At 39.8% G+C, this 21,948-nt stretch overlaps 1 protein-coding gene across 1 annotated transcript; it reads left to right on the top strand.

Annotated features, from left to right (window-relative positions):
* Positions 1 to 12,799: 12,799 nt before the first annotated feature.
* Positions 12,800 to 18,772, top strand: LOC132095618 (uncharacterized). Its single transcript, XM_059500760.1, has 4 exons — positions 12,800 to 13,079; positions 13,183 to 13,465; positions 13,595 to 13,775; positions 18,588 to 18,772. Exons 1-4 carry the CDS (start codon positions 12,808 to 12,810, stop codon positions 18,770 to 18,772), a joined length of 921 nt encoding a protein of 306 aa, XP_059356743.1. The 5' UTR covers positions 12,800 to 12,807.
* The last annotated feature ends 3,176 nt before the right edge of the window (positions 18,773 to 21,948 follow it).

A 21,948-nucleotide genomic window follows, 5' to 3' on the forward strand; every position in this document is an offset into this window, starting at 1 on the left:
TAGTTGTCCATAGATAGTTCTTAATGAATTTAAGTTCTGAAAAGCTTCATTCTCCTAAAGCTATTGTCACTGGTATGGTCAATAAAATTTGATATGCAACTTTGTCGTAAAGGAACGTGCCCACAACAGACATTAGAAATTAAAGGGCCTCAAGTGCTGTGTTGGTTCCCTGCGGTATCATCTCTCTCATCACTTTCAGCTTGGAAAAGAGATCAGAGCTTTCATTTCTTTATCCGTCATTACACCAAATTTGGCCTCATTAAATAAAAAAACAAACTTATCTAGGAAATCCTGCATTTGTTGAGATCTTGAATTTAAAGACACCAGGGCTTTGTCGATGATTACTAAAAAGTAATCTGTTTCAAACTTCTCTGCTGAAATATCAGTGTCCTTTGCCTTTCATTTATGACGCTTAATTCTGAATTTCGGTGCAACCTTCAATTTCAAAGCATTCTCGGTCACTGTAACTTTAGCAGACTTAAATCCTGTTTCTATGAATTTTTTAAGGAAATCAATTTATACCTTAACAAGTGTGAGGGCAAAGTCCAGTTGCATATCTTTCGATTGCAGACGTTTACTCACTGAGTTTACAGCAAACAGTATTTCATACCAAATGACCATTGCAAAAATTAATTAAACGTTTTTTTAACTCATGATTTATAAGAGACTCAATTTTAACTTTTGGATCTCCTGTAAAGCATCCCTGATTTGACTAGTGTAGTAGGGAATTGCTTTAACATTCTCTATCCGACTTTCCCATCATATTTTGGATAAAGGTTCAGGAGTGATGGATGAATGCTTCTTTATTATCTTCCATTGTTTTGTTGAAGATGTGAAGAGTGTGTCAATTCATTGTACCACTCCGAAAAATATTATTGGTTTAGGACAAGACTTTGCCATGTCTTCCAACTAAATTCAGGCTGTGATAACCACATGGTTACAACCCGTGGTCTGTGGAGCGGTCGCCATCTGACATGGCGTATCAATTGTCTAGAAATGCTAGCAGTTTATCGTGCACTGAAGCACTTCCTCCCAGACCTAAGGGGTCACCATGTGTTGGTGCGCACTGACAACATATCGGTGGTCTCTTACATCAACCACCAGGGAGGTCTGCGTTCGCGCCCCTTGTACAAGCTGGCGCACCAGATCCTTGTGTGGTCCTAGAGCAAACTCATCTCATTAAGAGCAGTATATATTCCTGGGAAACTAAATAAGGGAGCAGACATACTGTCGAGGCAGGGGCCGAGGCCTGGGGAATGGAGGCTTCACCTCGAGGTGGTGAAGCAGATATGGAGAGTTTTTGGCAGGGCTCAAGTAGACCTTTTTGCAACTCAAGAGACATCTCAATGTCCCCTTTGGTTCTCTCTAGTTCATCCAGCTCCTCTGGGACTGGACGCTATGGTACAGACCTGGCCGAGGCTTCGTCTGTACGCCTTTCCCCCTATTGCTCTGCTCCTGGGAGTTCTGGCGAGAGTACGCCGGGACGGGGTCCGTCTGTTATCAGTAGCCCCATTCTGGCCGGGCCGATTATGGTTCGCAGACCTGGTCTCGCTCCCCAATGGCTCTCCATGGGAGATACCAATCAGGACAGACCTACTCTCACAGGCGCAGGGCATGATAATTCACCCTCGCACGGAGTTGTGGAAGCTGTGGGTGTGGCCCCTGAGGGGGCACAACTATTAGTAGCTGGTCTCTCAACCGAGGTTGTTGAGACCCTCCTCCAATCCAGAGCTCCCTCAACGAGGAAACTGTACGCCCTGAGGTGGAAACTCTTCACCTCATGGTGCAGAGACCGCCAGCTAAACCCAGCAAACTGCGAAGTTGGTACAGTTCTGGAGTTTCTACAGGCCAGGCTCTCTGCAGGGTTGACCCACTCCACGCTGAAGGTTTACGTGGCGGCCATTGCGGCCTATCACGCCCTTCTCAATGGCCAGTCTTTGGGAAGACACCCCTTAGTTACAGGTTTCCTTTCTCGGTGACCTCCAGTACGGTCCCGTGTTCCCCCCTGGGACTTGAGTGTGGTGTTAGAGGCTCTTTGCAAATCTCCATTCAAACCGATTCAAGATATCTCAGACAGACATCTGACTCTTAAAACTGCCTTTCTGTTGGCTCTGAGGAGAGTAGGAGATTTACTGGCCCTCTCAGTGGCCCCTACCTATCTTGATTTTGCACCTGGCATGACCAAAGTGTTCATATACCCTCGAGCGGAATATGTTCCTAAGGTGCCCTCTATCACACCACAACCTGTAGTGCTGCAGGCCTTCTGTCCTCCTCCTTTTCGGGAGCCCAACCAAGAGAAGCTAAATTGTGTGTGTCCAGCTCGAGCGCTGGATGCATACATCCACAGAGCTGCCCTGTGGAGAAAAACGGACCAATTGCTTGTATGCTGTGGTCCCCCCAAGAGGGGTTTTCCTGCTTCTAAGCAATGACTATTAGACATTGGATAGTTGAGACTATCAATGCCACTTTGAGTCCTCTGGTCGTCCCCCGCTGTCGGGAGCCAAGGCTCACTCTACACAGGGTATGGCGGCCTCCAAGGCCTTTCTAGCAGGTGCATCCATGCTGGGCATTTGCAATGCTGCGGGGTGGTCTAGCCTTCTACTTTTGCAAGATTCTATGGCTTAGACATGCCAGTCACTCCAGGCACTTCAGTCCTCTCGTCCTAAGCTGTGCTCTTCGGATACACACTAGTCAGGGGTTTGGTAGTCTGGCAGCGTTGGTACTCGTTCCCCAAAGCGTTTTCGACGCAGCTCGAGTTCCTGAAGAGGAACGTCTCTAGGTTACGTATGTAACCCTAGTTCCTCGAGGGAACGAGACGCTGTGACTCGAGGCCATACCCCCGGCATCCCTGCCGGCACTTGCTGGTACTCGAAGCTGAAGCCAGCTGAGCGGCTCGTGCCTTTATAGCTTCCTGGTCGCTTATGTCACCCCGCCCGTGGCGTCACGCTCTTCTATAAGACAGATTAGATATGATATTCAGAGTCGCTCAGGCTAAACGCTTTGCCCAAAGCGTTTTCGACGCAGCGTCTCGTTCCCTCGAGGAACTAGGGTTACATACGTAACCTAGAGATGTTTTTTTCAATGCATGTGACTGAAGCTGACTCGTTGTCCGACTTCGTACTAGCAGCACTTACTAAGGCGATTTTTTTCAGGAGGAGGTGCATGTCCATCTTCCTGGTCCTTTTCCCGCTCTCCATCTCTGTCTTCTCACTTAACACTCCTCAGTCCTTGTTTCCACACGTCGTCTAATAAACTGATTCAATGAGCCTTCTAAAGATGCCTGTAATTTTTTTATTTTATTTTATTTATTTTTTTAACTCCTTCAGCCCCAAACATTTACTTTCGAAACTTGTCTCGATCTCGGCTTGTCGTCATGTTGAGCAATTAGGTATTTGAGCAATTAGGTATGTGTCTGATAAGGTGTAGCGTCTACATCACAAAAACAAAATAATAGTATGCCTTATAAAGCTCAGATAATTATTTTGAATGAACTCTTACCAGATAAAATCAACTGAAACACTGGAATAAATCATGATGCTTAATTGTTTTCAAAATGATTAATATCATTAATAATTTAAATATTTTCCCATGCCGTGGGGTCCCCCAGAGGGCGGGGCCTGGTGCATAGCACACCCTTCCATTTTAATTAGGAAATGTAATGGAGTAAAAGTTGGCTGAAATATAAAAACTCAAGTAAAGTACAGATACTCCTAAGAAATACTTAAGTACTGTAACAATGTATTATTACTTAGTTACAATACACCACTGGTAACATTTGCCAGCTATATGCAAGTCAACACCTCTCAGTCTTGAGCTGTTTTGATCAAAGCATAGCTCACATGAGGAAATGCTTTCTGTTTATAGCAAATCCTAAATTTCACAATGCTTTTATATAGTGCACAGCACACCTCACAAACACCTCGGATCTCATTTCATTTATTAGACTTGAGATGGAGTCTAATCAATGTCAACTCCTGTCACCGATGGAGTTTCGGTTCCTTGCCGCTGTCGCCTCTGGCTTGCTTAGTTGGGGTCACTTCATCTACAGCGATATCGTTGACTTGATTGCAAATAAATGCACAGGCACTATTTAACTGAACAGAGATGACATCACTGAATTCAATGATGAACTGCCTTTAACTATCATTTCACATTATTGACACTGTTTTCCTAATGAATTTTGTTCAGTTGCTTTGACGCAATGTATTTTGTTTAAAGCGCTATATAAATAAAGGTGACTTTGACTTTGACTTGAGGAAAGTTGACCACAGACAAGCTCATGGATAAGTCATTACCCTGGGGATTCACATTTTGTTTACACATTGTGTTCAATAAGGCATAACATGCCTTAATGTATTATTATTTTTATTATTATTATTATAATTATTATTATATTTTCTTTTTTTGTAACTTAGCTGAAGATTAGATTCATATGATTTGTTTTTTTTTATGAGCAATTTATGCATAACTTATCACATACTTTTTCCTGCAAGGAAGTGATGTTGACTGGTGCTGAGAAAAAATAGTTTATGCATTTTATGTTCAGTATTTTCTCATTTCACAGGTATGGTTTTGTTTTCATTAAATGTGCAGCATTCAACCACATTTAATATAAGAGGAGCAAATTACAAATGTTCTCTCAGACACAGTGCTGAAGGATCACATCTGGATTCGTCATTTCATCGGCAATGCTTTGATTTAAAAGCCAGTCTGCCGATTACTTCTGCAAACCTCTGAGTGTCTTATAGGTCTTTGCTAGCAAAACTTGAATTTTGAATGTTAAGAAGTCTTCTCTGTAGATGTTTCTGCTTTCAAAAATGTGATTACATCCTCTTAACTTTGAAACTCTGACCTACTATTGTCTGAAATTATGTTTTATCACCTCTCTGGACCAAATGTTATTGGAATTAATGTAAGTGGACTTATTGCTTCTAGCTTCTCAAAAACAAACAATGTGGTTGGTCCACATTTTTTGTTGACATTTAGGCACAAAGAATGCACAGCAAATCGATTGCAGCTCCAAATAAGATGACCTTGTCCTAAGAGAGACAGGAATTAATCAATACCTACACTAGGAAGGTGACCCCCTACCTGAGTCACCTGGGCACCAGCTCTTCAGGGATGTGTGGTGTACATCTGAATGAGCAGAGCATGTGCTCTCCCAAAGAACTAATGACTTCAGCTTCAAAAATAACCCCCTTGAAACAATCTGTCACAGCTGGAGTTGAGCACGGTTCAATCTGTGTCCCGGTTTAGAGGTTTATTTCTGCTCTGGCTCATACACCCTGGTGACTATATGACTGGCATTGAGCGTTCAGCACAACTATCAATCAAAAATGTGCATAAAGAGACCAACACATCTGTCAATGGGGAGAGAGCTGCACTAGTCCATCAGTCCTCTTCTAATGACCCCAACCTGGTATAAACATAGGTACTGACTCGGCTCGCTCTGTCTGGTTCTCTAATGGTGTGGACACTGGCCAGCTCAGTAGTGTTTCCATTAGAAGTTCATTGCACCTCAACTTTCAGCCATATAAAAGCCTTCCATTTGAAAACATCTAGTACCGTGCAATAAAAATAAATAAATAAATAAATTCAGTAGTTCAGCACAAAAACCTGTACCTTATTGGTTGTGTCTGAAAGATGAAAAATGTGGCAAACATATGTGCCATATATATATATATATTTTGGAATTAAAAAGGTAACTTCTTTTACTGAACAAAGTGACAGCAAAAAGTAAAGAGGCAATTTACTCAATTACTCAAACCAAAGTGATCTACAGTGCTTTCAAAAGAGCTAAATTGATCAGTACATTAGCATCAGAATGAGGTTTCTCAGCAGTATTGATATACAAACACTTTATATTGCCAAATAAAAGTCATCATACTTCCCTTCATCACATCATCTGCCCACGCTCTCCACAAACAGTCCTAACTTCCTATAAAGACTTTCCTAACCAGCAGCAAGCGCTACATTCAGAAAGCAATAGGAAACTTTGCTGAGCGCCGATTTCAGTTCAGGAACATTGTTATACATGCTGTGGACATTAAAAACCATTATACAAGTCACTTTATCTGACATTCAAATTGTCAGCTTCATCTCTGAAGAGGCGTCGCATCGCAGTTTAGTATAGCAATTCAAAACATGTCCATGCACAGTATGCACTGCTCCCCTGTTATTTCCAAAAGGCATAGGCTTTGCACAATTCAGGGTCTCGATTAAAGTCCATTAAAATACAGGCAGCTAAGAGAGGGAGGTGGAGAGATTGATGGATTTGTGCATTAACCACGTCGCTGTGTTAAAAGCATGCTGGCAAGATTAGTGACAACATTGCTTGTTTAAACAAATGCCTTGCCACTCTTGTTTTTCACTTCTATTAAGAACAATAAGGGCCAAGGCATTTTAAAAAGACACATATGTGAGGCAAAAACAGTGCCAGCACCTCTTTTCAAGACATTTGTCTCTCTAGAATCAATCAGCTATGTCGCAGTGACATGACCACACAGGTCAGTGGAGGGAAAGATAATTTTCATGAAAGCTTGTTGCTTATATTCTCTCTTCCTCTCTACATAAAGTGTAACTCAGCATGAGATGCGGCACTGAAAACAAATGCGGCATCTGGTGTATGCTCACTTTTTGACCTCTGCTTCTCATCATTAATCAAAGTTGCAGCATGTGCCTTTTAATGGGGAAAACCACAACACACTCTGTACAATTCTACATTGTGAAAAAATAACAGACATTTCTAGCTAAAAAAGTATGACTGGTTGCATCTATAGAAAAGTATCAAGACGGATGTGATAAGCATGATTTTGAGTTGGTATTGCCTTTATATAAAAGTTCTAAAACAAAAACATATATCAAGTAACTCTTGTTTTTGCTTGTGTGGCATTGTTTAATTTTGCGTTTGACTGACGCTTCTGCCTAAAGCAACTTTCAAGGTATCACATCTGTATGTGATGTGAAGAGTGAATCTGAGTGTTGCATCCAGTGACATATGCTCTTTATATTCAACATATTCAGTGTTTCTTAGCAAATACAGATTTTTGTGCAAAAAAAAAAAAAAATAAGAAGCTGACTCATAGCAATTTACTAACTAAATACAACATTACCAAATAATTATATAAAGGGTTCCCACAGTTTTGACCAATACATATCTGTGACTTTTTCATTGTATTTCTGTAATTCCTCAGTAAGGTAGGCAATTTGTTTGTTTGTTTACATTCTGACTAGTTCACTAAAGATTTATTAAAATCAAATCATGTGAAATGAACTGACTTAAGGTAACAATTTGTTAAAAAAATCAGACATTGGTATTTCACATTATACTATTATTATTATATTATTAATAATAATAGCACATTAAAAAAGACAAACCAAAACACCCACTCCAACAGAGTGCTCCACATTCAAGCTATTTTAAGTCTTAAGGGCAATGTTTTAGAGTAAATCATAACTAGAAACATTGTTGTCTATATTCTTTAAAAAAAAAGACAAAAACTGTAAGTAACAAATTTCCTTTATTATTATTTCAAGATTTCATTTAAAGCACCATTTTAAAATTCCCTGATATTTCCGGGTTTTCCACGACTGTGGGACCCCAGTGCATAATGATTGATAAAACAGGATATACATTTCCTATTACCACTTTCACACATTATATTGTACCAACACTTCTTTCTTATATTCCAACACATTAAACTTTTACAGCATACACTTTATTATTCAGCACTGGTCAGCTTGACCCACAGGGAACCCTGTGCTGGACCAACCACCGGAGTAGATAAAGTTGAGCTAGTGCCAGAATTATTGTGATTTACCAAACTTGGAGATCTATCACAACACTACAAGACAGCACACACACACAAACATGCTTCTTTCCCTGCGTGTCAACATACGCATCTATACACTCCAATAGCTTCTCTAATACCCTGTATTTTCCGGTTTGCAAGAGAGAGATTGGATTCTAGCCTAAGCCTTTCTTATGAGTTTGTGCACAAATAAGATTGAAAATTGTATCCGCATAATTCCAGATTGCATTACAGCAAATACATTGTGTGTTCTCCTCAAGGGGCTATTTCTCAGAATATCAATGATCTCGTAAGGGACAGTGGAGAGGAAAGAAACTCAGAGATGAGAAAAAGAGGAAAAGACAATGAAAGTAATGAGATGATATTTATAAAATTTCAGTGAAATTACAGAAAAATACAGCCTGCTATTTTTGACCAAACTGGTCTGAAACACTATAAAAACAAAGAAGAAAATGACATTCACCTCCCACATGAATTTCTGAGAAATTTATCAGATATTTGAACACTAGGTTCTTTGAACATACACATAACATTACAATGCTGCCTCATCTCGACTGTTGCTAGGTAGACACTGAGAAATCAGCATCTATAATTTCCAATATCTGTTGAAGAATGTGTTCAATTTGCTCTGCGGGTCTCTCTTATACTGTAGGGTCACAGCAATGCTTTGAAGTGCTCCCAGACCAGCTGTGAGAACGTGATCTGTCGGTGGATCACAGTGAAAGTTCATCGACTAAACCCATGATACTTGGTTCTCCAATAAGATACTGGTCAACACCACCAGAGCCGCCCTGAAGCAATGAGTGGGCTCAGAATCCAGCAATTCCACTGTTAATCTTTTAAACAATTTATTCCCACCCACACCCTCACTTGCTTTTCTCCACTGTATTGTGGGTTGGGTATTATGGCTGTTTGCTATACTCATAGTAAATGGCACACATATGTGAAACTGAATATGCCTAGTTTATATGCAGCTCAACATTTCTATTTTTGGCTTCTGAACAGCTATACTGCTTTTGCTCATTTTTGCTTTACAAACCTGCCACTGCGATGATAACCTAAGGTAGAAAAACTAAAAGGCATCTGTGTACGTTATTTTCTCCTAAATGGTACATAATAGTATTTAAAAATAAAGTGTGCATATGTGTACCTTTTGAAAGGTAACCTTTTCGGTGACAGTTCTTTACCTTTTCTCAAAGAATGTATTCATAGATTTTCATATGTAACACTTTACTCGTATACACATATATATACATATACACATATATATATATAGATATATATATATATATATATATATATATATAATTTTTTTTAATGTTTTATACATCGAAATGTACAATATGATGTATTAACAGAATATAATAGCATTTATTTATGTACAATTTTAAAAACCTGAAATTCTTTATGAATCTTCCATATTCTAAATACGCTACTGTTTAAACGTTTGGGGTATTTATTTTAATTTTGAAAGAAATAGATAGTTTCAAAGCATTTTTGAAAACCTCTCAAAAGTAAAAAAAAAAATGTAAAAACATTAAAACAGTTAGAATTAAAATAAAAATATAATTTATAAAACATAATAGGCAAAAAAAAAAAGAAAAAAATATATACATAAGGAAGGTAACCAATGGTGTGGCTTAAGGTTTCTGCATGAAAAGAAGGGACCTTTCTCGCATCTTCTCTCAGTGAGATGTCAAAACAGACGTCAGACCTATAAAGATAATAATCCACACAGGTTTTTTTTTTTTTTTTTAATCCATATAAATAATATCCCCTTTCTTAAATCCAACCGCTCTCAGCTTTTTGGCTGTGTGATGTCACAAAGACCCAGGCCCCTCCGACTATTGTTGATTGACACTGGTATTTTGCCTTAGACCCACCCTGAGTGAGCTGTCGACAGTCAACCATTGTTTCGATGCTGGAGCAGATGTAGACAAGAATGGCTCCTACGATTGAGGTGTTAAATAATGAACATAGCAGTCATCATTTATTCCCACGATCCGAGCCGCTGAAGACGCAGTGGATCACCATAGTTTTTGAAGGGAATGAGCCTCCGATCTAACTTAATGCACCTATGTTCGCGTGAATCATTTGTGATCTAAAGAGACATGCACTAAAAAAAATAAATGAAATAAAAAACCCAGTTTGCTGTGTGCAGAGCTGTTTTTGGCAAGGTAAAAATTGTGTTGTTTTACACTACCATTGAGTAATTTGAACCAAAGTTTGTTACAGACTTTTCATTTAAACCCTAAAGAATCATATCAACTTGTGGAAAATGGGCATCCAACGACCCCTTTAATACCCTATGTGTGTATTGTCCATCTCAGAATATCAAAACGTCTGAGGTTCTATAAAACTTATTATATACATTATTAATAATGTAACTTTCAGTGTGTAAACATAAAAATGTCTCTCACTTTCAATACCATTGCAGACAACTGAATCCAGTATAACCAAGCATTATCTACACTGGTACTGGTTCACACTGGTACACTGTGTATACTTTATTCTATTCCAGGTTAATAAGCAGAAACAACCACAAACTATTTTTTTGTCCCAAGTCTTGTGAAATTAAGCAGCCTTGGATATGCTACACCATAAAAGGTGCCATAAATAATCTTTTTACCAGGGCATAATGATTCCAGGGTCAAGGCACAGCACTCCTCTATGTATGTTTCATCAGAAAATAGGGTGATGAGAGGTTTTACTACATGCACCGATGGTCTCTGGCAGAACTTTACAGCAGGACATCCTCACAATGTATTCCTAAAACCAAGCAGCCTAGTAGCCGAGAGTCTTTTTTAGGAGTCCATGGGAGAAGACAGATCAATAGAGGAAGCAAGAAAAGAAAGTGAAAGGGAGAAAGAATAGCTTTGAGTCCTTTGAGCACAATATAGGGCCTCAGACTGAGTTACCTAATGGATGCTCTTTGGCTATTCGAATGGAGGAAGAAAGACGGAGCAGTCCATCCTCTGTTGTCATTCTTCATGATCTGATGGATTTAATGGAAAGGGGAATTATTTTCTACTGTTTGTCCGTGCAGAGGGACCAAGACAGAACTATCAGGATGAGCTGCAGTAATGGGAAGCTGGATGTGATGAGATGTCAGGTCAGACTCCTTCTCTAGAGATGCCACAAGACGTGTCCTGCTGGGATTGCTGGTGACAGGGCCAGTGGGCTGCACCCAAGCAAGAGGCAAGTAATGGGACCGGCTTAATGGGACTGTCCTCGGTCGAAGACATCGCAAAGGTCTCACGCACACACACAAGCAAAGAAAAAAATTAACTCAGTGACTTTTTCCTTTCACGATGCTGGCAGGTAAGCACCAGCAATGGACATATGAGCCTGGGATTGAAAAATCTAATTCTCTAACATGAACCAGGGTGAAAAACCATCAGAAGATGGCACAGATGCAGAAGCACATAAATGTACGAACCTGACTAGCCTAAAGCCACACCACATGTGATGACTGCACAATCAATACTTGCTTATTGGGAGTGTAGGATATATGGAATAAGCAGAGAAAGGCCAGAGGGAAAATAGCTACAGCCATAATTTCAATAGCAAGTTCAAGTTTGCAATCTGAGATGTGGGAGGAGTGTGAGACATAAAATGCATCTGGAATAAGCTTCAAAATATGTTTTCAAAATATAAATGCAGTGGCGTCAATGCTAAGGTGGGTGGCCCCAGATTAAAGCTGAATGTAGAAATTGCTGCAATGTTAATAGAAAAACCTGATGAACGAATACCAGCAGAGGGATAGAAAAACAGCATTTGTACTAGTCTGAATGCATTTCTAATAATCATAATAGAAAAAATCACACTTGCACTATTCAGTTTTTTACATGGGAATATTTGTTTATTTTGTTAATCATTAAGTCTTGTACATGTACTGTACTGTTTTTGCTTCTCAGTATGAGCAGCTATCCATTTTCAAGAAATGGCTAAAAACACATCTCTTACATCTACACTTGACCCTCTAACACTAGCATTCTCTATTCTATTTTAGCTACTTGTTTTATTTTTTTATTAAAAAGGACCCTCTGACACTATAGTGTTCTCAATTTTTTTTCTATTCCATCTACCTGTTTTCTTTTTATTTATTAATTATTAATATGATTATTGTTATTTGATAGCTTGTATTGTCCTCATTGGTAAGTTGTTTTGGATAAAAGTGTCTGATAAATGACTAAATGTAAATGTAAAACTTATTTGTGTTTTTGATCATTCATTTGCATAATTATTGTAGGTAAAAAAAATATATATATCTCTAACAAAAAAAAACATTTTACACTTCCATTCAGACCTATATTTTCTTCATGCCTCACCTCACCTAAAGGTTAGGATAGTTTACCCAAAAATGAAAGTTCTGTCATTTTTACTCAACATACTTTTTTTAAACTGTATGACTTCCTTTCTTTCTTCTTCAGGACACACAAAGATTATATTTTAAAGAATGTTGGTAACAAAAATGGTTTGGTTACACATTGTATGTGAAAAAAAGACATTTACAAAATTAGATATTTCTCAAAATATGTGCCTGGAAGAACACAAGTCTCTATCCTAGAAATTTGATTATAATTGGATTATTAGGGCCTGAGCACCGAGGTGCGAGGACCATCTTGTATCTGCTTTGTTTATTATTATTAGGGCCCGAGCACCGATGGTGCGAGGACCCTCTTGGAATTGCTCCATTTATTATTAGGGCCCGAGCACCGATGGTAATTCATTCATTACCATTAATTAATTCATTCATTCAATTAATTATTTGTAATGTCTGCTAAATTGGCACATGACCTCTAATTGCATTCGCAATCTAATTGCAAATTACCTCTAATATGAATCAACCATTTAACCATTTAACCAATCAACTTTGGGAGTATATATATATATATATATATATATATATATGTATATATATATATATATATATATATATATATATATATATGTAGATTGCCCACAGCACAATCACTGCTAGAAGTTTTTGAGAATGGAGGACGTTCACAACCCTGAACTGCAGCAACATGCTCGTGGAAGAGCAATTGGAAGGCGTGTAAGAATACGTGGTGGTGGTAGAGGAAGAAATAATCGAGGAAGAGGTGGAAATAGAAGAGTCAGAGTCTCTGATGAAATCAGAGCCACACTTGTGGATCATGTCATAAATCATGGTTTAACAATGGAAGAGGCTGGTCGAAGAGTACAGCCTAATGTAAACAGGTCCACAGTGTCATCAATTGTGCAAACCTTTCGTAGGGAAAACAGGTAAATGTGTTTTTTTGTTTTGTTTTACAGTATGTAAAGTATTTTTACAGTATAAACAACAATATTGTAAAGGTAAATGCAAGTCTATTTGTTTATTCTATAGAACTGCACGACAACCTTGCGCTGGTGGCAGAGCAGCAGTATTTAACCAACTGCAAGAACAAGAAATTTGCAACATGGTCATAGCCAACAATTCCATCAGGCTAAGAGAGATCCAAAGTTCAATCATAAATGACAATAATGTCTTTGCAAATATAAATTCTGTCTGCATTTCCACCATAGACAGAGTTTTAAAAAGACATCAGATGACTATGAAACAGCTCTATAAGGTGCCATTTGAGAGGAACAGTGAAAGAGTCAAGGCGTTGCGGTACCAGTATGTCCAGGTAAACCATTGGTGTGCACTTAGAGAGTTTTCCTGTTTTTCTAAGATGCCTGTATTACTTTACTGTAAGTTTCAGAAACCCATAAGAAAATACATTTACTGTTACATTTTTTACTGTGTTTCTTCATAGAGAATCATGGAGTTAGAAGTACATGAAACGACCCACATTATTGTTTTTGTGGACGAGGCTGGTTTTAATCTGTCCAAAGGCCGGAGACGTGGTCGCAATCTAATTGGACACCAAGCCACAATTGACACACCAGGCCAACGTGGGGCCAATATTACAATGTGTGCTGCCATTTCAGAGAACGGTGTGAGCACACATATTCCACACATTGGGCCCTATAATACCCAACTTCTCCTGGCCTTCCTAAATGCACTTTACAGAGACCTGATTCCAGAACAAGAAAGAGGTTTAGTTAGACCACATTTGCCTAATTATATTGTTGTCTGGGATAATGTAAGCTTCCACCGAACCAACAGTGTTAGGGACTGGTTTGCTGCACATGAAAGGATAACAGTGGAATTCCTTCCACCATACTCTCCATTCCTAAATCCAATAGAAGAGTTTTTTTCAGCATGGAGGTGGAAAGTGCATGATCATAGACCACAAAATCAGATGTATTTGTTGGATGCCATGAATGCTGCATGTGAGGACATCACAGCTGACCATTGCAGGGGATGGGTGCGACATTCAAGGAGATTTTTTCCACGGTGTGTGGCAATGGAAAACATCAGATGTGATGTTGATGAAAATCTTTGGCCTGACCAACGTGAGCGACAAGATGTCCACCAAGAATAATTTGTTTTTGTTTTTTCCATGAATGTTATTTGTTGTTTGTGTATTTGTGGTAATACACAAAATGAAATGTAAAGTGAAATATTATTACTATTGTCAGTTACTTTACATGTACACTAAATACACTTGTATTGTGTATATACACATGAAGTACAAAAATAAACCCTGTAAAAATACAAATGTTCATAGACTTTTTTTTTTCTACATACTATTGACTTTTCTCAACAAATATGAGATTTTTGTTTAAACCCTTAATTTTCATGGTTGACTGTTGTGGTGAAAAAACAACTAAACATTTTGACCAGTGTGGGTCACACAATGAAAAAAATACTTTAGATTTTGGTGGCCTTGGCCAAATTATTGACACAATAACTAGGTTTTGAAGCATGGATTAAATGTTTTGGGTGAGTAACTACATTTTGCAGACATGCTATAAAGTTTTGAAGTTCCTGCAAACAGTTGTGACATTTGCACTCACAGTTTAGAGAATATTAAGACTGTTTCGAAAAATGTGCCAAAGCAATTGAGAAAAACTGTAAGAGCTTTTTAAAATAAAATATTACCACAAATGCACACAATACACCCATTATAACACAACAAGAGCTAAATGCAGGTGTTTGTGACCCGTTTAAGTGTGAAAGAATATTTGAAAGCGCGACTGGCAGAATAACATATATCTCTCGAGCTGCAGGATTCTGCCTTTCGTCGTACAAACAAACACATCACGGACAAGATTATTTCAAAATACATAATAGCTTGACGAATATAAACGAAAAACAGCCACGTGAACATAAACTGTTGAGAAATAAATCTGAAGTGGATCTACTGGATTTGAATATTAAAGTGACCGCATTTACCAGCTGCTTCTGTCTTCAATTTTAATATATATACATATATATATATATATATATATATATATATATATATATATATAAAGGAAACTCATTCTTCTTGGCTGCTTTTTTTATGTGTGTAAGTATTTATTTATTTATTTATTTATTTATTATTTTGCTCTAACAAGAATTAATCTATATTTAATTAAATCAATTACATTTTATTTTGCATTTGATTTGTCCATTTCTGCATCTAAACGCCTAAAAACCTAAAACATGCTCTATTATACTATTGTTAGCAATTTCTTTATCGTCCAATTTATCTGGTGTACACACTTTTATTTTCCTAATAAACTTGTTTGTTAGATTATAGACAGTTACAGTGGTCTATCTTGATGCAGTACTGCCACCTGTGATCTCTTCAAAAATAAAAAAATAAAATAAAAATGGATATGCGAGGTTCCTGAAACTCAGTTTTAGTTCCTCAGTTCCACTTTGTGTAAAGTGGCTTGGTACAAGAAAGATGCTGGAGCTCAATGCAGTCCAATGCTCAGAGCTGCCCTCAAACAATCTTTAAAAACAGCTCCCAAATTGTTTCCTAACAAGTTAAAGTGGGGCGACCTCAACTGTTTCTGGGTTCTTCTCAGTGTCTCTCACACAACACGTGCAATATATGATGGCCTGTCTTAGCTTATTTTACCTTTCAGCCTTTGTGTAGCGAGCACATCTATATGATGTCTTTACGTGCTGCTTATGTAGGCAGTTTGAGTAGAACATAACTTGTATCTGATGGCACATTAGACATAAACAGAGACACCATCATTAGAATACTTTAATCAATATTGGAAAATAAATGAATCCTGTGAGTTATTAAACTTGTTGAGAGCCAGACATGCACAAAAACATATTTTATCATCCCCTGCATTCTTCTAATTAACTACTAATACAACAGTAAGCGATTAGCTTATTGTGTACGGTATCTGTGGCATTCCACATTCCAGTTTTATACAGTAAATTAGCTTAATTATTTATGATTACAGACTCCCCTTGTCTATCTTATTTTGTACGTGTATGACCCGGCACATTTATAACAGTCATTCAATCGTTATACAATTAGACCCTCATTAACTAATGATTCTCTGCACCAAAAATGTCATTACCATTCACCTCATACCTCATGTGCTAAGCTTTTAATGTTTACTTCACCAAACTGTATGAAAAGTGCTCTTCAGTCTCCTGAAGTTCAGTTCAGTTCAGTTCATGAATGCAGACATTTGGAGATGAAACCATGATACTTATATCTCATTTATATGATGCAGTCAAAAACCACAATTAAAATGGCAAAAACAAACAGAATCGTTTTTAAAGGTTTCATACTATCTTGAATTTTAATTCACTTGAATGTAGTGCGACTGACTCCTGGATGGCAAGCCACATTGGAACAATGCCCCCACTGAATAACGTTGGACCGTAATCCCTCTGGCACAAATAAACGGTTTGGTGGACAGTCGACCGGGGGCGTTACCCCTTGTAAGGCCGTCTTGACCTTCGATTCGACCTCCCATGAGAGTGTGGAGATAATTAGGGTCTCCAGAAAAATGCACTCGGGAGTAGATGTGCAATAGGAACGGTCAAAAATGCGTGATAATGAATCGGGCTTGATGTTTTTGGAGCCCGGGCGGTACGAGAGAGTAAAGTCAAAACGTCCGAAAAAAAGTGCCCACCGAGCCTGCCTGGAGTTCAATCTTTTAGCGGTTCTAATGTATTCCAGATTCTTATGATCGGTCCAAACGATAAAAGGTACCCCCGACCCTTCTAACCAGTGACGCCATTCTTCCAATGCTAACTTGACTTCCAATGCTAACTTGACAACAACTCTCTGTTACCAATATCATAATAATTATGTTCGGCAGAGGACAAACTGTGGGACAAAAACGCGCACGGATGCAGCGTTGTCTGCAGGAGAACGTTGGGATAGCACTGCACCTACCCCTACCTCTGACGCATCGACCTCCACCACTAACTGACGTGATGGATCAGGGGTAATTAAGATGGGGGCTGAAACAAACGTAGTTCTGGGGGAGGTCAAGGCGGTCAGAGGCGAGGCTAGTTGGCTGAAATTGCGAATGAACCGCAGGTAGAAAAGGCGAACCCCAGAAACCTCTGTAGGGCCTTACGGGAATCTGGACTTGGCCAATCCACCACAGCCTTAACCTTCTCAGGATCCATATGCATTCCCTCAGACAACACGATGTGCCCTAAGAAAGGAACAGACTGTGCATGAAAAGCGCATTTCTCCACCTTGACAAAAAGCCCATTCTCTAGCAGTCTCTGAAGCACTCGTCGAACGTGCTGCACGTGCTCCTGGAGAGAAGAAGAAAAAATCAATATGTTATCCAGGTAGACATATATGAACTGATCGACAATATCTCGCAGTATGTCGTTGACGAGTACCTGGAAGACTGCTGGGGAGTTGGACAAGCCGAAGGGCATGACCAAGTATTTAAAGTGCCCTCTGGGGGTGTTAAAAGCAGTCTTCCATTCATCTCCCTTCCTGATGCGGACCAAATGATAAGCATTACGTAAGTCCAATTTAGTGAAGATCGAGGCTCTCTGCAACCTTTCGATGGCTGAAGACATCAGCGGCAAAGAACAAGTATTCTTTACCGTGATGCTGTTCAACCCCCGGTAGTCAATACAAGGTCGCAGGGATCCATCCTTCTTCCCCAAAAAAGAACCCCGCCCCCGCTGGAGAAGAGGAAGGACAGATGAACCCCGCTGCTAGAGAACCAGAAATATATTTCTCCATAGATTCTCTTTCAGGAACAGAAAGTGAATATAACTTGCCCTTAGGCGGAGACGTACCTGGCAGTAATTCTATAGCACAGTCATAGGGACGATGCGGAGGGAGAGAAGCAGCTCGAGACTTACAGAACACTTCCTTCAGGTCGTGATACTCCGTGGGCACGTTTGACAAATCCACTGCTTCCTCCTGAAACGCAGAAACAGAAACAGAAGAACAGGCAGACACAAGACAGGACTCATGACATTTACTGCTCCACTCCAACACTGATCTCTGCTGCCAGTCAATCTTAGGGTTGTGTTTGATGAGCCAGGGGTGTCCTAAAACAATGGGTGCGAGGGGGGAGTCCAGAATGTAGGATTGAAGTAGTCTCCGTGTGGTTCCCAGATACGATGATTGTAATGGGTCCAGTGGTGAATGAAATGTTAGGTAGAGCTTGGCCGTTAAGGGCGTGAACAGAAATGGTGCGGGTGAGAGGTAAAAGGGGAACCTGAATCTTGAGTGCAAATGTGTAGTCCATGAAGTTACCTTCTGCCCCGGAGTCCAAAAGTGCTTGACAGTTGTGAGTGTTGGCTGACCATCTTAGTTTTACCGGGAGGAGCGTAGATGTTGATGAGGTCTTCTCAGCGGAGATCCCACCCGACAGTAGCCTCAGATTTACTGCCGGGCTTGCCCTTTTACCGGGCAGTTGTAAGCGAAATGTCCTGCAGTTCCACAGTAAAGGCTAAGGCCCTGGGATCTCCGCCTTTCCTTCTCCTCCCGGGAAAGCCGAGCTCGCCCGACCTGCATGGGCTTGTGATCGTAGACGGGGCTGACTGCATCCCCGCTGCTGGATTGCGTGGTCTCAGCTGCTCCAGAGAACCAAACGGGTAATCTCAGACGTTCGACTCGAGAGAGTTGGGAATCCACACGAAGTGCCAGTTCAATCAACCCATTGAGTGTAGTAGGTAAGTCCAGAGCATAAATCTCTCTCAGGACGCGGTCAGCCAACCCATGCAGGAACCGCCTCCTCGTTCCACTGACACTCTGCTGCCAAAGTCCGGAACTCGATAGCGTAATCAGATACAGATCTACCGCCTTGTTTGAGGTCCGCTATGATCCGTGCCGCTTCTCTTCCCGCGACCACGCGGTCAAACACCCTTCTCATCTCGGCGGCGAGTGTCTGGAACGGGGCACAGCATGGATCTTGGTTCTCCCACACCGCCGTCCCCCAAAGTGCTGCCCTCCCAGTCAGTAGCGTGAGTACATATGCCACCTCGCTTTGTTCAGTGGCAAAGGTCTTGGGCTGTAGAGAAAAATGCATTGAACAGCATGTTAGGAATGCTCTGCAATAGTTAGGCTCACTGATGTATAACTCGGGGACAGGTAGGCGGGGCTCTGACTGGGAAATGCTCTGTGGTGGTCCGGGGGGAGCGGCCGGTGTGGGTGGCGCAGTGGGAGCTCGTAGATGTTGCAGTTGCTGGGTGAGCTTGGAAACCTGCACCACAAGAGCTTGAATAGCCCGACCTGACTCAGTCATGTTCCTATCCTGGGCATCCATCCGTGAAATACTGGACTTGATTAATTCCTCCAGAGGAGAAGAGGATCTGCCCGCTGCTTCCATCGTTTGGTCAGATCGTTCTGTCATGATACAAGAGGCGGAAGCAATAATGCAAGTAACTCTTTATTTAAGAGTAGAAAAGACACAGAGAAATACTGGATCTCGGGTGGGCTGATGCTGCAGGGACTAGATGGTCAGCGTGCTGGTGAAGACAGGTGATGGTGACCTTCCAGACGAGAAGGGCGAATATCACAAGGGACAGCAAACAGGAACTAGAACCGGAACAGGACTGGAACGGCAAATGACTACAACACTGTGGACACCAAAACAACGATCACACAATGAGAGGAGAATGCGATCAGTTGTTATAGGTGAGTGAATTGGCAGCAGCTGGTGTGATGAATGAGATCAGCTGGTGTGCTGATCGGTGGGAACGAACGGTCACGCCCACTCACACACACCCACACACACAGAACAACAAATACACGGGACACGAAGAAAACAGTGAATTCATGAACCATGACATTATGAAGTTCAACAGTCTTCTGCGCTCTGTGGGGTTCTAGTGGACTTCAAAGACAATTAAGCTCTTATCAAATGAGTTGGTTCTGTTCTGATAGAATCGGAGATGGAGGGGGGCTTCAAAACATGTAAGTCAGAAAAAGAAATAAATAAACACCCAAAGGGCATAATGAAAATTAGACAGATGTGAGCTTGCTTGGGTTTATCCTTTTGGTTTGTTTGTCTCAAAAGACAACCTTAGGCTATTGTAATAAGCCTTAATGTTTTCCTAAATACCAAAGATGACACTTTAACATATTAGGAAGACCACACCAGAATCAAGGAAGATCGTAGGATACTAATTGATTGCATCCGTCTCATTTGTTTCCTCTATCACAGATCAATAATGTGTAGATCACAGTCTGGGAGGGATCAATACAACAACTTATTCCTGTCAGCGAGGCTTGAGACTGACGTAAACACATACTTGAGCAAAGCCTCATTTCTCCAGAGCGAGTGAATTGAAAAGAGACTATAGGTATAAATGTCTGTATGTCTATTTATCTATATCTATCTATATTTCATAAGGCACCTGTGCCATATAGATTTTCCCTGAAAATTCGATTTAATAGACAATCATTGAGGAAATTTATGTAGTGAGTTATGTAAAATTAATAGAATTATTTTATTGCCTTAATAGAAGATGTTGTTTTGTCTGTAAAACTGTGCCACACTAAAAATTTTATGTAAACTAAACCACACACACCCACACAGTAATAATAAACATAGACCAAAAAATAAACTATTAACATCGGATATAAGCCTGCAGCCGTATTTTGCGGTTTTTTGAGGGTTATCTATTGCACTGATAAACAAAATGAACTGCCCTCCTTGTCACCATGAGTTAATTGCCTCTGGGTTCCAAAACTGGAACACAAATGTTTATGCATATTATGTATTCATGTAGTTAGATATCAGTGTTTATAATTCTCACTTTCCCTGTCCTGAAACAGATCCTAATGTTTCATAAACCCTTGAGAGTCAGGGGTGAGATTGTTACTATTTTCTTTTAGCACGAATAAATAATTGACCCATTTACATAGCATTTAGCTGCACCAGAAACACCACTCCACAAATTGTGCTTAAAAAAAAAAAAAAAAAAATGTTTGTGAGCATTTTTTTTTCATTGTAGATGAACTATATAATAGTAATTCATGTCCCTTGAAGGAGAGGAACAGGGCAATGCAGAACAGAGATGCCCTGCTTTTGAAAAGCAGTATAGTCAATCTGAAGTTTGTTCAATTTGATTCAATTTAATCTCTCATATATGCATGCATGTTTTTTAATTATATATATATCCTCTTTTCTTTTTTAGCTTATATTAGTCAATCATAAGTCAACCTCATAAGAAGAGTAAACACACATATATATACACATATTTCCTTTATGTCTTCATCTCACTTTCACTCTCTGCTTAAAAAACATTAGCTCTATATGAGGGACACGAGAACATGAGGCGCACATCTCTGTGACTGCACCAGGAGAGACGGTGCTCTATAGATATGTTTTTATGAAGCCATAAACATCGCCCCATCTGCTGCTGCCAATGATCTCGACAGCAGAAAGAAGTGCAGGTTTATGACTCCTACAAAGCCTACAGCACTGAATATAAACAAGTGTGAGAGAAACAACCTGCAGGTGATGGGAGAAACTCATTTGGCAGGTGCTCATCACATGGGCCTCCTTTGAAAACCTGGTTTAACTTTCTGTGTTATAAAACATACAGATCTCATTTGGCTTTTGTGAGAGCAGCTGTGAATTTAAATATGCAACATTCTATGCACAGTATATGCCTGTAAATATTACTGTGTCTGTTTGTGGTACTAAGGATGGAAGCATTTAATGAACTCTGGGTTTTATGTTTTCATCCATTTCATGGCTGTTTCTGCTTTAGGTGATGCAAAATCTCTCAAATGAAAAGCTAACTTTAAATGCTTGCTTATGTGAG

Source organism: Carassius carassius, chromosome 19, assembly GCF_963082965.1.
Source record: "Carassius carassius chromosome 19, fCarCar2.1, whole genome shotgun sequence".
In the NCBI taxonomy this organism is placed as follows: Eukaryota; Metazoa; Chordata; class Actinopteri; order Cypriniformes; family Cyprinidae; genus Carassius; species Carassius carassius.

Coding starts and splice junctions, on each gene's coding strand:
- LOC132095618 (XM_059500760.1), top strand. CDS start 12,808: ATGGAGGACGTTCACAACCCTGAACTGCAGCAACATGCTCGTGGAAGA. Junction 13,080..13,182: donor ACCTTTCGTAGGGAAAACAG/GTAAATGTGTTT, acceptor TTTATTCTATAG/AACTGCACGACAACCTTGCG. Junction 13,776..18,587: donor TGCTGCCATTTCAGAGAACG/GTGTGAGCACAC, acceptor TTTACCGGGCAG/TTGTAAGCGAAATGTCCTGC.